Source organism: Canis aureus, chromosome 18 (assembly GCF_053574225.1).
Source record: "Canis aureus isolate CA01 chromosome 18, VMU_Caureus_v.1.0, whole genome shotgun sequence".
Classification (NCBI taxonomy): domain Eukaryota; kingdom Metazoa; phylum Chordata; class Mammalia; order Carnivora; family Canidae; genus Canis; species Canis aureus.
The window spans coordinates 14357329-14374965 of record NC_135628.1 but is presented as its reverse complement, the minus strand read 5'-3'; the positions used below and the strand labels follow the sequence as shown (position 1 = coordinate 14374965).

Below are 17637 nucleotides of genomic sequence, written 5' to 3'. Positions count from 1 at the left end.
CCTCAAGTCAAGGGAAGACATGGATTTGGAATGATCATTCAAACGTTGAGTAATAGATGTTCCTGGCCCAATTCCTTGGCCTTTCCAGAAATGTGTTAAGCTAATTAATAACCCTTTTTGCTGAAGGCTTCCATTTCTTTTCTGTCACATACATCAGAAAGAATCCTTAATGAATCACCACCCATAATGAATACTATTTATCTTACTTTGTTTTATTTTATTTTATTTTATTTTATTATTTTAGAAAGGTAGACTGCCACATTCAGTGCCTCCTGTGGATATGTCTGGAGTTTTGGAAGCTTGCCTATGCTATGTTCTTCCATAAATGGGCTTTGAGAGCTTGGTCAGAGGTTCTAACAGGAGAGCAGAGCTACTCACATTGTCTTGACTGAGTAACAGTTTTCCTGTATGAGTGCTGTTGTTTTCTTCAATCAAGCACACAGCTTTGGGATGTATGTGCATGCAGCAGTAAGGAAGGAAGGGGACACCTGCCTGGCCAACCAGAGCAGCCAAATCAATCCTGGCATGAGTGGGGTGACAGATGTCCCAGCCAGATCACCCTCTCAACCTGTCCTCTTTATTAAGACTCCAAGTATGAGGACTCCAACATATTCCTGGGTCTCCTATTTTAATGATTTTTCTGTTTTTTCTAATAGTGGGAGTTAAAAAAATCATTTCTTATGTTCAAATTAAACTTTCTACTATAATTTTAAGTTAAAGAGTTCTACTTCCATCTGAGATAGAGTCACAGGAGCTAGATTTATCCTCCTTGTGAAATGACAACAACAACAATCAGAAGACAAAATATATGAAACAAAGATTTTCAAGTCACTGGATATTAGGCAATGAAGGACAGTGACGCCGAGACAGCTAACTAATGAGGTGAACCCTGTAACTGCCACAGGTTACCTTGAGAGAATTTACAGTCTGGAGCATAAGGAGGAGGAAGCCAGATAGAACCTGACGGACTCTGTGAATTGAGAGTCTGGAGAAAAGAAGGGAGCTGGAGCTAGTAAGAATGGGTATCAAAAAAGGAGAAAACTTCATAGAAAGCAGTCTGTACAAGGTCCTTCTTGGGTATCCAGCATGGCACTGAGCAGCATATACATTTAAGGAAAGTATATGATGCTGGGGGAAACCATCTAGAAAGATTGGAGAACAGTGCCCAGTGCACACACAGGACTGTGAGCACAGCCTGTTCCTACCCAGCAGAGGAGAAAACGAATAATTCATGGCGCACTGGGAAAAGTACCCAGGAAAGTCATGCCTCAGTACTGGGAGTAGTCCTAGATTGAGCACAGCTCTGAACCCACCAAAAAAAAAAAATCACAAAAACAAGAGCCACAAAGATCTATTTCAAAATAACTTAACTGCATCCCAGAGCAAAGTTAAGGATATTTATAGGGCTATAAAATTAATCAGAACTAAACTGTATAAAATTCAGTGTTTGGGATCTAATCGAAGATCATCAGATATGCAAAGCAGCAAGAAAATATGACCCATAATGAGGATTGATCCAGAACTCACACAGAGGGTAGTACAGACCAGGATGTTAATAATGCTTTAATAAACATTTATTATAACTATTCCACTATGTTCAGGAGTTATGTAGAGACATGAAGAATATTTTTTAAAGACCCCAATGGAACTTCAGGGGATGAAAATTGTGAGGTCTAAGAGGTAAAATACTCTACATGGCACCCCTCAGCAGACTGGACATTGAGAGGGAAAGGTTGATGACCTGGAACATGTAACAATAGAAAGGATCCAAAATGAAACACAGGAGGTAAAAAGAACCCCTCCTCCCTGCTGCCCCCCAAATGAAAACAGCATCAGTGAGCTGCAGGACAGTCATGAGCAGCCTAAAATGTAAGTCATTGGAGTCTCCAGAAAAGACATTAGAGAGAAAGGGGTGGAGAGAAGAAAAGCTTATCCCTTCAAAAGAAGAAATAAATAATGGCTTAAAATTTTCAAAATTCGGGCAGCCCTGGTGGCATAGCAGTTTAGCGCAGCCTGCAGCCGGCGTGTGATCCTGGAGACCCTGGATCGAGTCCCATGTCAGACTCTTCCTGGTGCCTGCTTCTCCCTCTGCCTGTGTCTCTGCCTCTCTCTCTGTGTGTGTCTCGATGAATAAATAAATAAAATCTTTTTTAAAAATTTCAAAACTCAATGAAAACTATAAGCCCATGGATGAAAATAGTTCAGTGAAACCCAAGCGCGCGTGCGCGCACACACACACACACACACACACACACACAAAACATGAAGAAAACTACACCAAGACACATCACGATGAAATTGCTTAAAAACAATGATAAAGGATAAAGCTTAAAAGCATTCAGGGAATAATGACAAGGCATATACAAAGGAGTACAAATAAGAATTACAGCAGATTTCTCCTTGAAAATTTGAGAGCTGGACAACAATGGAGCAATGTCTTGAAAGCACTGTATTGAAAGCCCATCAACCTAGAACTCTTTACTTGGTAAAAACATTTCAAAACAAGGGCAAATCAAAGACACTTCAGTCATACAAAGACTGTAAGAATTCATCTCCAGCAGACCCACACTACAGGAAGTGAGGGGAAGCCCTCTAAACATAAGGAAAATCATACTGGATGGACACCTAGGGCTACACAAAAGGATGAGGAGCATGGGAACTGGTAAATTGTGAACAAGCATATAAGACTTTTTTTCTGGAGCACCTGGGTGGCTCAGTGGTTGAGCATCTGCCTTTGGCTTAGTTCGTGATCCCAAGGTCCTAGGCTCAAATCCCACATCGGGGTCCCTGCAGGGTGCCTGCTTCTCCCTCTGCCTGTCTCGGCCTCTCTCTCTCTGTGTCTCTCATGAATAAATAAATAAAATCCTTAAAAAATAAGAGACTTTTTTTTTCTTACTATTTAAATTTTAGGTCACTCTTCCTTCACTTGGTTCTCCATGACCTCTAGCTCTTCATTAAAGCCCTTCCTAGAAAGGAGGCAAACCGAGTGGGGAAAAATTAGAGAGAAAGACAAACCATGAGACACTCCTAACTCTGGGAAACAAACAACAGGTTGCAGAAGGGAGGTGGAAGAGGTGACTGGGTGATGGGCACTAAGGAGGGCACTTGATGGGATGAGCACTGGGTGTTATACTATATGCTGGCAAATTGAATTTAAATAAAATATTAAAATAAACTAAAATTTAAAAATGCATCAAAGCCTTTCCTAGAAGTGATGAGTCTCATTGCATTTTACCCATCTCTCCTTTTAATTCACATCTTCATTTCTATGGATTTTTATTATTCTCACAATATCACCCTCTGTACCATTAGGACTTGTGTTTCTCACTCTTCTAGCTTCTCCTCACCTTCTTGAGCCACATAACTAAATGTCCAGAACAAGTATTTTTACCCATAGAGCCATTAAGTGGCTTGACTGCCACCTACTCTAAAGGGCTTCTGATTGCTTATGGAAACTTGCACATTACCTTTGTCCTAGAAAGTTGTGGTGCATATTAACACATTAAAGTTTCCGAGGAGGTCATTACTAAAGCACTCTAAGTAATTTGTCTCAGTATTTCCTCCAACTTATTGACTACAGGATCCTCAGAACACAATCTGAAAATTATTGTCCTATTCAATGTCCTCACTTCATAGACAAGGAAGCTAAAGTCCAGAGAAGTAAAGGAATTTGCCTAAGATCACAGAGTGACACAGCAGAGACTAATATTTAAGTATTCTGGAATAAGTCTGGTGTTCTCTCCTCAGCACTCACTGTGAAACCTTGGAATTCTTAGAACTTCCCTTAGGAATTCCTTGTCCCTCCAAAACTAATCTCACAGCTTTCGAGTTGGCCTTTCACTGTCAAAGTTCTTTCCCAGCATAGAACTGTGTCACTTTAGGAATCCGCAAATGCCCGGGCATTTGGACAGGAATCCAATCCTCAGATCACAAGTCTCTGCAGGGAAAGGAAGCTCGTTGTGAAAGTGCCATCCGAAAAGACAATGCTGTGCCTGCTCAGAGGTGGCAATTCTACTTGGAATTGGCAGCCATTTCTCTGTCATCACTTAGTCATTTTCCTGTTCAGCTCAGAAGGCATCCCTGGCTTTGCTGGGAGTGACAGATGCTCTGTGGAGCAGAGCCCCAACCCATCCTACCCAACCGGCCCTGCTCTCAGCAAAGGCTGAGTGAAAGGGGCAGATGCGAAGCCAGACTATTTTGACAGGGGACTGATTTCCCCCACTTCTCCCCAAAAGCCTTTTTTCTCTCCTTATGTTTGGATGAATTATTCCTATTCTCTATGAAAGGCAAAGAGGAACAGAAAGAAATTATTCCAAAGGGGAGGCATTTGGGGGGATGGCAGGGAAAGTACAAAAAGGAAACCTCAAAGGTTTTCAGCATTGGAAATGGTTAGTGAGCAGATCCACCCTGATTTGCTCATCTGTGCTGGGCACTAGGATGCAGGGAAGAGGAAGGGAAAGAGAGAGATGTCATTTTTTAAAGTTCTTTGCTATTTGAGCTTGATAGAAAATTCATTTCAAAGAGAGTCCTGGTCTTCTGGTTGAGAAAAAATAACCTAAGCAATGTGTTTGATTACGAACATGAAGGCCTCTTGGAAAGGATACCCCAGGTAAGGAGGCCAGAAGAAACGACTGAGATCAGGATCTCAGAGAGGTGTTAGCCCTCCTGTGCCCGGTGCACTCTCGATAGCCAAGAGTGGAAACAACCCAAAATGTCCGAGAACAAATAAGTGGATTCTTAAAATGTGGTATATACATACAACGGAATGTTATTCAGCCTCAAAACAGAAGAAAACCCTGCCATCTGTGACAACATGGATGAACTTTGAGCAAATTATGTTAAAAGAAAGAAGGCAGTGCCAGAAGGCCAAATACTGCCTGATTCCACTTATATAAGGAACCTAAAATAGTCAAACTCATGGAAGCAGAGAATAGAATGGTGGTTGCCACGGGCTTGTGGGAGGACGAATTGGGAATTATTAATCAACAGTTATGCAAGAGAAAGTTCTAGAGCTCTGCTGCACAGCACTGTGCCTATAGTTAACTCCAGTGGGTTATACGTGAACAATTTTGTCAGCAGGACAGATCTCAGGCTAAGTGTTCATACCATAGGGCCAAGGAGGGCAGCTTGGCCATGCCAAAGCTCCCGGGGTGGAGAAATGGGGGCACGATGACAGTACCATGAGGTGGGCCTTTCTCTCACCACTCACCTCAGTGGAAGTCCGGGGCGTGCAGCACCTTGTGTTAGTGGAGTTGGGGGGCTTTAAAGTGCACCTCTGGGTGGGGGGGCCTGGTAGGAAGACCAGCATGATCCACCATGGCACCTGTGACAGGATCCCTAGACCGAGTTTGTTCTCACAGTAAATGGGACATTGAGCACAGAGGGCTGGCAGTCACTTGATAAAAAAAAAAAAAAAAATGATCTCGGGACACCTGGGTGGCTCAGTCGGTTAAGGGTCTGCCTTCCGCTCAGGTCATGATCCCAGGGTCCTGGGATCGAGCCCCGCATAGGGCTCCCTGGTCAGCGGGGAGCCTGCTTCTCCCTCTGCCACTCTCCCTCGTGTGCTCTCTCATGCTCTGTCTCTCAAATAAATAAATAAATAAATAAATAAATAAATAAATAAATAAATAAAATCTTTAAAAAATATATGATCTTGGGGCACCTGGGTGGCTCAGCGGTTGAGCATCTGCCTTTGGCTCAGAGTTCTGAGATCGAGTCCCACGTCGGACTCCCTGCATGGAGCCTGCTTCTCCCTCTGTCTATGTCTCTGCCTCTCTCTCTGTGTCTCTCATGAATAAATAAATAAAATCTTAAAAAAAAAAAAAAGATCTCATTTAAACCTCACACCCAGACTCTGAAGAATCATTGTCCCTATTGTACAGACAGGAAAAGCCAAACTGGGCATGTTACTATGTTGCTTAAGCTCGCTCAGCCTTTTCTAGAGGCTCAGCCTTTTCTAGAGGCTGGCAGAAGCAGAACCAGGCTGCGTACCCTGCTCTGAGCCGCTCCAGCTCCTGTGTCCCTGGCCAACCTGCTTGTGATAAAACTTGCCCATCCCTCAACGTAACTCTCCACGTCTCTGACGGCAGGGAATGACTGACTTCACGGTGCTTGCTCACTACTGCCCGGCACACAGCAGGTACTCAGTATGTATACGCTAAATTGCAACCCCCCAGAAAAGACAAAGAAAGTTCTTTTTCACTTTCTACAAGTGCTGTCATGGAGAATATTATCCAGATAGCTCAAAAGTTCATTAACTCGCCTGAGATTACATAGCTGGAAAGTGATCCAGGTGTGCCTCAGTGAAACATTTGCTGGGGACCCCCAGCCAGCCCCCCAGCAGCCCGGCCACACCTCTGCAGGCCAAGGTGAAAGGCCGCAAGAAGGAGCAGAGAGATGGCATCATATAATGGCCCACGGGCAGGGAACACGCCACCAACCCTTTTTCACCCAGGGTAAGGTCCCAAAGCCAGGACAGAATAGCAGACTGGGTGAAGCTGGGTGAAGGGAGAAATCAATAAAGGAATCAGTCGTTTATTCAAAAAATAAAATGCTTTTGCACACAGTCGGTGAATGATAAAGCCTCTCGGCTTCAGGAAATTGATTCTGGCAAAAAAATCTTTGCTCAGCTTGATTCTTCTGGTTCCCATAGGGATTTCTCGATGATAACAAAAGCTCTGCATGTCTGCAGTAAACAGGAAACAACAATAATTGTTTTGTTGCACAAATGTAAAGTGAACGTCCTGTCATCTGGAACCAGAAATAAATCTGGTCTGGGTATGAAAAATAAGAAGCAAGGAGCATCAAAAAGACACTTAACTAGAAACCCCGACGTGCCCTTCTATGTGCAAGCACCCCCAGAGGCGCGCGGGGCCTTGGCTCCCCTGCAGGCCTGCTGCTTTCCTGCCTGGGCGTGTGCAGGGTTGACGATGTCACATCATCTCAGCCTCCTCATCTGCTGGCATCATGGGTAGGAGGTAAAAGAGGCAACTGGCATTTATTATAAAAACTTTCACATAGAGTCCCTCGTGCAACCTCCTAACAGCCACACGAGACTGGCACGATTTCTAATCCCCTCCAGTCCCTTCACATTGAACTGAGGAGCCATCGTGCACCAAGTCTCCAGGAAAATCCTATTTACAATTGTGATTGCCAGAGAAATTGAGGATTTCTTTGCCACTTCCTGCTGCACCTACTGGAGATTGTTCTTTTCATGTGTATTACCATCTAAGAGTGTCTACTTTATCCCAATATTGAAGATTTGTTGAAGAATATTTATAAAATGTTTAAAGTATAAATAATTATCAGGGGTGCCTGGGTGGCTCAGTCGGCTAAGTGTCCGACTCTTGATTTTGGCTCAGGTCATAATCTCACGATTGTGAGATCGAGCCCTGCGTCAGGCACTGGGGGTAGAGCCTGCTTAAGATTCTCTCTCCCTCTGCCCCTCCCACTTTCTCTCTTTTAAAACAGTAAGTATAAATAATTACAATTAAGTTACATCCACATACCCACTACCCAGTTTCAAACAACATAACCTTCAACTTTATGCTGCTGTTCTTTGAAGACCTCAGTGTACCCCGCCTTCCACCCCATCCTTTGAGAGATGACCACTAATCTAATTTTGTATTTATTATTCATTTGATTTTCTTTATATTTTACCATGTTTCAGGCCCTTAAAAATAATTAACTTGAATTGAACTTTCTGTAAATAAACAGAATAAAAAGTTTATTCTGTAAATAAACTCACATTGCATGTATTCTTCTGCAAATTAGATGTTTTTTGCCTAATAATAATCCCGAGAGTGCTCCAAGTTGTTGCCTATCACTATTTTACATATTCAGTAGGATGCTTTATCTGTCTATTCTATTATTTATTCCAGATACATGTGCAAGTGATCTCCAGGTTTTCGGCTTTTATGAACACTTGGCAGTGACCTTCTTAGACATGTCTCCTGATGCACATGTATAAGAATCTTTCTGGGATATATGTATGTCTAAGGAGTGGAAAAACTGGGTCATAATATATATACACACACACACATTATATATATATATATATACATTCTCAAATTTAACAGATAATCCCATTTATTTCCAAAATGGAGATCTTCTACTAGGAATAAAGGGAATTGTGCTTTTCCATCTGTTTCTCAGTATGTACTTTGTAAAACCAATGTCATAAATGTTATCATTTTGGTTTCAGTTTGCACTTCCCTGATTATGAGTAGGTTGGATTTTCTTTAATGATTCTGGCTCATTTGCATTTCTTTTCTGGGAAATGTCATGTCTTTGGTCAGTTTTTCTTTTTTTTTTTTTTTTTTTTTTCCGGTCAGTTTTTCTAATGAGTTCTTTATATACTTCTTACTGTTTGTCAGAGTTCTTCGTTCTGGATATTAATCAGGTATCTTCTACACATCATGGCTTGCTTCACTTCATATCTTTTAGTGAACAGAAGTCAATAATCCTAGTGAATTCTTTCATCTAGAGGTTTTTGCTTGTTTGCTTTTGTTTTGGAAGACTTTCTTTGAGGATTTCCTCCTTGAGGATTTCCTCCTTGAGGATATGAACGTATTATCCTATGCTGTCTTCTAGGTTTTATAGTACTCTCTCTCCTACTTAGATATTTTATCTGTTTGCAGTGTTACTTTTATGTACGATGTGACGTAGGGAAGCAATTCATTAATTTCCAGGTAGATAACCAGTTGTCAGACTCATTTGTTAAATACATGCGCATTTGCTCTTGAGCTAACCTCTTCTATGAGTCAATTTGTATATCCTTGTGTCAATGCTTCTACAGCTATTGTGATAAATCTTATTATCTGGTAGGAAAAAAATTGCCCTATCTCATGTCCTTCTTCAGGAAGGACTGTTCATCTGTAAAAATTTTACATTCAGATTGTCAAGCTCCCTAAAAAGCCCTATTGGTATGCCGATTAAATGACAGGTCAATTTGAGGAGAACTGGTATTTTTACATCTTATGTTCAATTTATTCTTAGGTTCTTCTCTGCATCTTTGTACATGTAATAAACCTTCAATTTTCTTTTACTGCATTAACACCATTCTGCTCTGGGTATTAATGTTATAGTCACCTAAAAGATGGAATTCTCTTATTTCCTATTCTCTGGGTGTTTGTAGAAGACTGGAATCATCAGTATCTTGAACATTTAGTAGAACAAGCTTGTAAAACTGTCTAGGATATGTTGTTTTCTTTGAGGGAAGATGTTTCCTAAAATTATTAATTTAAATTCTTTGTTGGAAATAAAATTGTTCCTAATTTTTATTTCATCTTGGGTCAGTTCTATTAAGTTGGATTTTTGTAGGAATTCAATCATTTATCTAAGTGTTCAAATTTACTGTACATAATTTAATATCCTCCTGTTGTCTATTATTCATAGCTTCAGTAATTTGTCATTCCTAATTTTTTATGACTTCTCCATTTTGTCTTATGATTTCAAATAACCAACTTTGGCTTTGCTGATCTGTTTTCTATTTCATCAAGTTCTGCTTGTTATTTCTTTTCATAAGTTGGGGAATGGGTATGCTGCTGTTCTTTGTATCTCTGACATAGATATTTGAATTCATTTTTAGTTTAATGCATGCGTTTTAGACTGAGTAGGAAAAAAAAAGTATACCTCTAGACCTGCTTTCATTATACTCCACAGATCCCTGGGTGGCTTAGCGGTTTAGTGCCTGCCTTCGGCCCAGGGCCTGATCCTGGAGTCCCGGGATCGAGTCCCACATCAGCCTCCCTGCATGGAGCCTGCTTCGCCCTCCGCCCTCTGCCTGTGTCTCTGCCTCTCTCTCTCTCTCGGTGTCTTTCATGAAAAAATAAAATCTTAAAAAAAATTATTATACCCCACAAGCTATTTGTGATATATCGTCATTCTATTTTTTCCTCAATTTTTTTCAGATTTTTTGATTCATAGATTACTCAAAACTTATTTTGTATTAATTTCTAACATAAGGGGTTTTTAATCATTAACATTTTTGCAAAGTGCTATTTGGTTCCACGTATGATCAATTTTTTTTTTACAAGTATTGAGCACTCATATATGCCAGAGATTGTTCTAGGTCACCAGGGAACGGAACTGACCAAAAATTCATGCCTTTCTGGAATTTATGTTTTGCTGTCAATTCTTGGAAATCTCCCATATGCTTAACTGGAATGTGTATTCTTCACTTGTTCAGTCAGTTGTTTTAAATATGACCATTAAATCAAGATTGCTTCTCCTATTACTCAACTTATGTATACCCTTACTGATTTTTCTTTTGCCCGCTTATTATGAGAGGTATGTTAAAATTTCCTGGTCTGTTTGTGAATTCATCTATTCCTCCTGTTTTTAATTACCACCGTAAGAGGCATATCCTCTTGAAAGACAAGAAAACCAATTTTCAAAATAAGAAACATGTCTTATCTAATAAACTTTGTAAAAATAGAGCCAAGATTCCAATTTAGTTGTCTCAATTATGACAACATTGCACGACTACTGTCATGTTTTGTCTAATATCCTTATGTAGCAACAACACATCAATCTCTCCCAACTTGGGGCACATTTCCTCTTTCATACTTTAAAAAAATTCCTAGAGTTCTCTGTTTCCTGGCCAGCTGTGAATGCGCCCAGGACTGGCCATCATAATATCTTAAGCCACACAACCTAAACCAGGCCAATAAGAGCCCTTCCTCTGGAAATAGACATATCTGCTTTTGTCGTATTGCTTTCTAATGGTTCTTTGGTTACTAGTTATGTCTGAATGCATCAAGGTACTTAGCCAGAATATGTCTTGAGGTTACTTTTGTTTTGCTGTTTGCCAATAATATTCTTTTCCTATATATATTAATCTCATCTGAAGATATTCTGAATGTCATGATTTCATCTCCATAGCTAGAATACATAATCTTCCATTTCGTTTAGTTCAAATGAATACTTTTTAGTGCTATGTGCAATTCACTGCATTGTTGAATGAAGTATGGTTTATTTCAAAAATCATTAAGCCTTACTACAGGCCAGGAATTGTGTTAGGAGGCACTATAGATTCAGAATGGAATAAAATAGAAGTCCAGTCAATCAGGACACAGATGCAGTAGAAGTCAAGTTATATGCGTGGAATATAGAAGTTACAGGAGCATTGGCAGTGGAGGCAGGTCATTCAGCCAAGGGGTAGGCCATCAGGGAAGGCTTTGCAAAGGAAGTGACACTTGAGTTGCAGCTCGGAGTGCAAGTGATCAAGAAAGTACAGTCCAGGAAAAAAGAAAAAAGCATCTGGAAGAATAAATGATTCTCCACACTAATATTAAATTATCAGTGATTTTTAAAGGTTGGTTTTTTTTTTTTTTTTTGCTGTTATATTCCCATTTCTCATTGACATTCTCACCAGGGTTTATGAATATCTGGCACCTACGCTGTCACACCTCCACTGACTCTAACTGAACACAGAATTCTTAAGGAGTCTACTCCACATGAGGTTCCATGATTAATAAAGTAGAAATAGGCCATCATCCTTAATAAAAGAGTATATGAGAGAAACTTGCTGACCATTTCTAGTTTGATTGGGTGGAGGAAACTCTGAAAAGTTGAATCCAAAAGTGAGGCAGGGAGGCCAGGTTCACTAAAACATCACTTGGGCATTTTTAAACATCACTTGGGCATTTTTAAAAGTTCCAAGTCTTAAGCCACACCCTATACTGGTTAAATCCTAAACTCTGGGGGTGAGGGAAAGGATTCAGTATTTTTGAAGCTCCCCCAAGTAATTTCCAATGTGCAGACAAGTTTGAGAATGACTGCCATAAGGAGTCTTTGTTAGAAAAAGTCTAATTCATCACAGATTAAAAGGGCTCAAAGAATTACCAAATTGTGCTTCCTGGGGAGGATGTCTTAGGGCAAGATGGAGGCCTCTGAATCTGGGCTGTGGTCAATGAGCAGATAACAAGAGTGAAGACCTGAGGGCCTGGCCAGTGAGCAGGGCATCATTGCCCAGAGGTAGAGCCAGAGGTGTGAACTATGTCCATAAAACTGAAGAACTGGCTTTCAGGCACCTTTTCTGTTTTTTTTTAAATCAGTTTTAATGGCCAAATGCCAAGTCTACTTAAAAATGGTCATTTCCTGTTTTCATTTCTTTCTATGCTTTTAGAAATGGCAAAGTACTAAAGCTTTGAGGGCAATCGGCATAACAACTGAATGAGCTTAATTTCGCTACATTGAACTTTCTTTCAAGGTATTAAATTTGCATACAGGAAAAAGCCCAGGTACTTAAAAATCAATGAAATGATATTATGCTCAATTAAAAAGAACATGCCTGCGTAAACACAATACTTGGTAGCACTACCATTTATTTCAAAGTCATTTTGACAACGCACTGCTTACTTAAAGTAATTAGAATTTTGGGTTAGAGATAATGGGAGTACAGAAAACACTGCCCTGAAAGCAGAGCCAATGTCAACACCATCCTAATCTCCTTGCACAAAAAAGAAAAATCTACCTCTGTGGCATTACAGTGACTCAAAATCTTAAGAGAAAAAGACTTCAACTTGTATGTTCACTCAGAATTTTAAAATCTCTCTCACGGAAGGAAAGGTAAAAGTAAAGTTTTCAAGACCTTCCTATACCTCAATGTGCTTTTCAGTTCCAGATGTAAAACTGTATTTGTACTGATACAGTACTATGCAGTAAAGACCAATTCAAGAATGTAATGAACTTTAAAAGCAGCTTCTCTTTTCTCTGCACAGGGAACAATTTTACTGATTTAAATTAGGAACTTCTAGTTGCAGAGAAGGAGAAAGGGAAGGCAGGAGACAGAAACAGGTGATCCGGGACTCAAAGCTGGTCCTTAGCTGCTTTCTAATAGAGGGAGAAGATTGAAGATTTCTGGGGCCAAACAAAGGCAATATAGAAAAATGAAGTTTTAAAATCCACACACATCACTGAGTTTATCCATTTTCTTCTTAGAAAAGTAATTTTGCAAAAGGAAGTTCGATTTTAAAGGATTTGTCTCTTTTTTCCAACTCTGAACTGAAAAGAAACTGTTCGAAGCCCAGTCTAGTTTATGGTTTCAAAATATTTAAGTGATCATAAGCCACCTGTTCAGCCAACACAATGTAAATAAGCTGCATTAATGTTCTTGTTAAGAACTACCTTATCTGTTCTTTGCTCCTTGCAAGTTCTGTTGAGGCAATGCCCCCTAAAAGACAAAGAAGAGGCTCTACAAAATTGTTTCCAACACAGACCCTGTCGCCTGACCAGGTGGGATAAATGCTGTCAAGAATGGAACGCCCTCTAGAGGCTAGTCATCCACATAGCCTTTTGCAATCCATCAGAGCCACAGGTCTCAGGTGTGGTTCCTGGACCAGCAGCATCAACATTACTTGAGAAATGGTTAGAAATGTAAATTCTGGGGTCCTGCCTGTTTAGCCCGTTTGGGTTATCCTATAAACAAAGAAATTTATTTTTCACAGTTCTAGAGACTGTGCAAGTCCAAGATCAAGCACCAGCTGATTTAGTATCTGGCAAGTCTTCTTGATTCATAGATGGCACCTTGTAGCTCTAACTTCACAATGTGAAAGGTCTAAGAAAGCTTTCGTTTATATGGGCACTGATCCTATCCATGAGGGCTCTATGCTCATGACCTAATCACCTTATAATCACCTTGGGGGTTAGGATTTCAACATATGAATTCTGAGGAGACACAAGCATTCCAACCATAGCACCACCTTAGGCCAATTGAATCAGAAACCTCTGTGGTGGGGGTCAGTGATCTGTGTTTTAACAAACCCTGCAGATGATTCTGAGGCACACTAAATTTAGGAGCCACTGTATTGGAAACACTTCACTCCCCAAAGATGTCAGAGAATGAATGTGTCACTGTGTAAAGAAATTAATTATACAGGCATGAACTAAGCTAAACTATCTTTCCTCCAAGTAGGTAGATAGATAAAGCTGATGCTTGTATCAAGCAAGGACATGGAGATATAATTTAGGAAATATCATGAGACCAAACTATAACATATGAGAAAACGCTTTCAGGAACTCTAATAGAAATTATCCCCAAACTATGGCTTTAAAGAATGATCGTGTCCCTTGATGTAAATGATAAAGTAATGTAAATGTGCAATAGCATAAATATGAAAGAAGACTATGGGTAACCCCAGTACCTACACCGCCACCAATCAAGAGGACTAAGCACATTCATGGACTCCCACGGTTTGAACCCTTTCCCATCATTCAGGACTATAGCTTGCCACGAACCAGTTCATGGTTATCTGACCACAGAATGAGGCAGAACATGTTAACAGTCGAGATAGAAATGAAAATAACAATTAGAAAAAAAACGCTATATTTTCATCTTTTTTATTGAACATACATAGTACATGTAAAACAACTGGCATAAAATTCATAAAAATACAATACTTCTATGCGATATCACTTTATTCCTGATACAGCTTTTCACGTTCTCCTTAATATCACTGTCCTATTTTAATGCAATACTTTTTCTGCGAAGCGTTTTTAGAGGCTTATCTGCTTATAGAAATACTGTCCCCACTTTGTTTTTTCTATGTCATGGCAAGAGCTATATTTACCACCTCCTTACCCATCCTTACCTTCCTCACACTAAAGCAAAAATATTTTTAGATGCTAAAAATGAGTAAAATACTGAGCTTTAATACTGTTTGGTCATGTATATGGAAACTACTACTATTCTATGTTGCCATAAAAGATACTGATCACCTACAGCACAGGCTGCTACGAGATGTGGCCAAGGCTGAGTGTGCTGTACAGCCCAAGGCCTCTGTTCTAAACTGGTCTAAAAGATAATCATAGCTTGCTGGTGGAGTTACATTAATAAATACCATTACAAAAGGATTCTGTTTGGGGGAAAAAAAAGAAAACCAACCTAATTTGACCACGCTTAGCTCTTCCCAGCATATGCAACTGTCAAAACGGCATTTTAGTGTTTCCTGTACAGAATTTCCAATCACTGCATGTGAACCCATCGGGAAGGGAACGATCGGAGGGTGGGGAGAAGAGAGAATGACTTTAAAAGTGCAATCTTTTAAAAAGTGGAATCGCTGCATGTATAAAACAGCCATTTTCGGGTGCAGAACAGTCACACGTAGAGCAGAGCGCCCTTCCCTCCTCCCGCCCGCGGCCACTCTGGGCCACGTCAGCCTCCAGTGCCCTCCTCCCAGTTTTCTGGATTGCTGCATCACTGCTCAAATTCTACTCCTCATCCACGACTCCCCAGCTGCTTCCCTATTTTCTGAAACTGGCAACAGCCCAAGGAATACAAGTCACCCAGCGAGCGAGGAAGAGGGGGCAGGCACCTGAAGACACTGTCGGCAGCTCCCAGCGGAAGGAGGCTCCCCGGAAACGCGGCAACGTGGGCTCTGGGGCGGGCTGGGGGCTGCCCACCCGCCAGCCCAGGCTGTCCTTGCAGCTGTCTGCTCTAAGCAAGCTAGTGCTCCCCCCAGACCAGGCTTGTCCTTGGGCTCTGGTGAGAAGGCAGAAAGGGAACAGCTCTTCAGTGGCTCCCAGCAGTGGGCACCGGAAACCATCCCTGAGGACTCAGGTCTCAAGGACAGTCCACAATGAGGTTAATCTGCCTGTGGTTAATAAAGAGAACACTGTATAATTAAATGTGTAGTCCATCGAAGTCATGGTTTGCTTAGAATGTAAAATCTTAAAAATGTTTCTCAGAACTATGAGGATTCACTGTTTTGAAGAATCTCATTTCACACAAATTAACTTCTAAGAAACAACAAAAAAAAATCATACTAGGAATTCAGAGCAGGTTTGGGAGTCTTTCAAAATAAAAATAAATAAGAAGGAAAAAAAATAAAGAGGAAGGCTGAATAGATTCATTCCTCGTACGGATATGATCACTCTGGGGATCAAAATCATAACATAAGGCTTAAGGCTTTGTCTTACTCAAGACAGGCAATGTAAAAAGTAAAATATAAAAACTCCATTCACTTCTCATTATCGTTTACTCTTTTGACAGAAAAATTAGTCATGTTTTATTGTATATTAATAGAAGAAAAACTACACGTACTACAGTCTACTGTTCCACTGCAAATTATGTCTACTCAACTACACATTAGTTTGTAGATGCATTATATTTGGGTCATTCAAAATAGTTGTTCTTAAAACTACAATTAAACATGAAAAATTTTTACAGTGGTTTAAAGGTATTAAAATATAAACATCTGAATAATACTAAAAATGAGAAAAATACACAATTGCCATTACATTTTTTTTTAACCAAGAATAAGTACTTTCTAAGCAACTAAACGAGTAACACTTATTTGACAATTCTGGGAGAGAAAGAAGGAGAGAAGGAGAGAAAGAAGACACACTAATGTCATATGGTTGGTAATTACAGGAATTTAGTCCTGACCATTAGATCCAAGAATCTGGATTAGTAATGGGCAGGAAATGCTTCATTCATAAGAGCAACAAGAAACAAAAGAACATTAAGAAGTGAAACAGGTAATTCCACATAGCAAATACCCACGTCTGCCCCATCTTCTCTTACGGAAGTTGATGACGGGCCCGACGCAACTGAGATGCTTAGGACAGTTACTGCGATGTCACGAAGACAAGAGCAAGAGGCAGGAGAAGCAGCAAGGGGCACCAATAGTCCATAAACTAAAATCGGCCCCTACACTGTTCGGAACTCATGATATTTTCATATCCTTCTTGTCGTGACCCATCATATTTTTTATACAGGTAGCTTTGCTCCCTTACTTTAGCACAAATATTTAAGTCAGGTACAAACATATACTCATTTGCATAGCAAATTTTAAGGGGTGCATTGAAATAGTAACCAATTGATTAAGGTATAAGTATTTTTACAGTCAGAACAACATTCAAATTGACCAAACAAAATGTTTTCTATTTGAAAACAGTTATCTATAAAAGTTTTTGGGATTTGAATTAAAAACAAGGCATGAGTTATTAGCAAAACATTAAAACCATTACTGATGTACTTCTCTATAGGCAGCAGTCATTCTTCTATAACTTCTAAGACCTTGTAAACACTGTTCTGGAATACGGTGGTGAAGTGTGGCTTGGAATCCTTCACCAAGAGGTTACATAAGGGAGGCTTCCCAGCATTAGCAGGATCTTCTACGTCCCAAATTTCAGGCATACTGCACCCAGGCCTAGAGAAATTAACGTACAGATTAAAAATCGAAGTACACTATATATGGCAGATGAAGCAGAGCACACTTTTCATATTCTTGTCTCCATTTCATCTTTTCTATATAAATTAACTTAGTTAAAAAAATCCTATTAGAGTTATTTATATTTATTTAAGCTGTCATAAATTCTCTTTAGAACAAGGTGAACACAGCCAAGTTAACCATAAAAAAAAAAAAAAAAAAAAAAGAGACAGACATACAAAATACATGAATTTAGGTAGGGTAAGAGATCTTGTTTAAATTCTGCCTCAGGTACCTAGCAAGACTGGCATTGGATAGCTCAAGCAGTCTCTCCCCACATTTGTCAGATGGGGGATACAACTGGGGTGTGTCATGAGGACTCAGAGAGAGAGAGACACTGTATCTAGCTTGCGCTATGCCCCGCACACAGTTAAGAGGTAATGCGTTATATTGACTTAAAAATCCTAATTGGCAGATATGC

The 17637-nt window shown here is 40.0% G+C and overlaps 1 protein-coding gene across 6 annotated transcripts in view; it reads right to left on the bottom strand.

The window, feature by feature from the left end:
• The window catches only part of DPY19L1 (dpy-19 like C-mannosyltransferase 1), a 142154-nt gene that overhangs the window by 31645 nt on the left and 92872 nt on the right, over positions 1–17637 (bottom strand). For 2 of the 6 annotated variants that reach the window (XM_077856222.1, XM_077856223.1), the window contains one exon: positions 14328–17156. In XM_077856222.1, coding sequence (XP_077712348.1) covers positions 17000–17156 — 157 coding nt within the window. In that variant the 3' untranslated portion in view covers positions 14328–16999. Of the gene's footprint in view, positions 1–14327; positions 17157–17637 lie in introns of those variants that run through there. The other 4 variants (XM_077856220.1, XM_077856219.1, XR_013356561.1 and 1 more) reach the window with 4 other exon arrangements.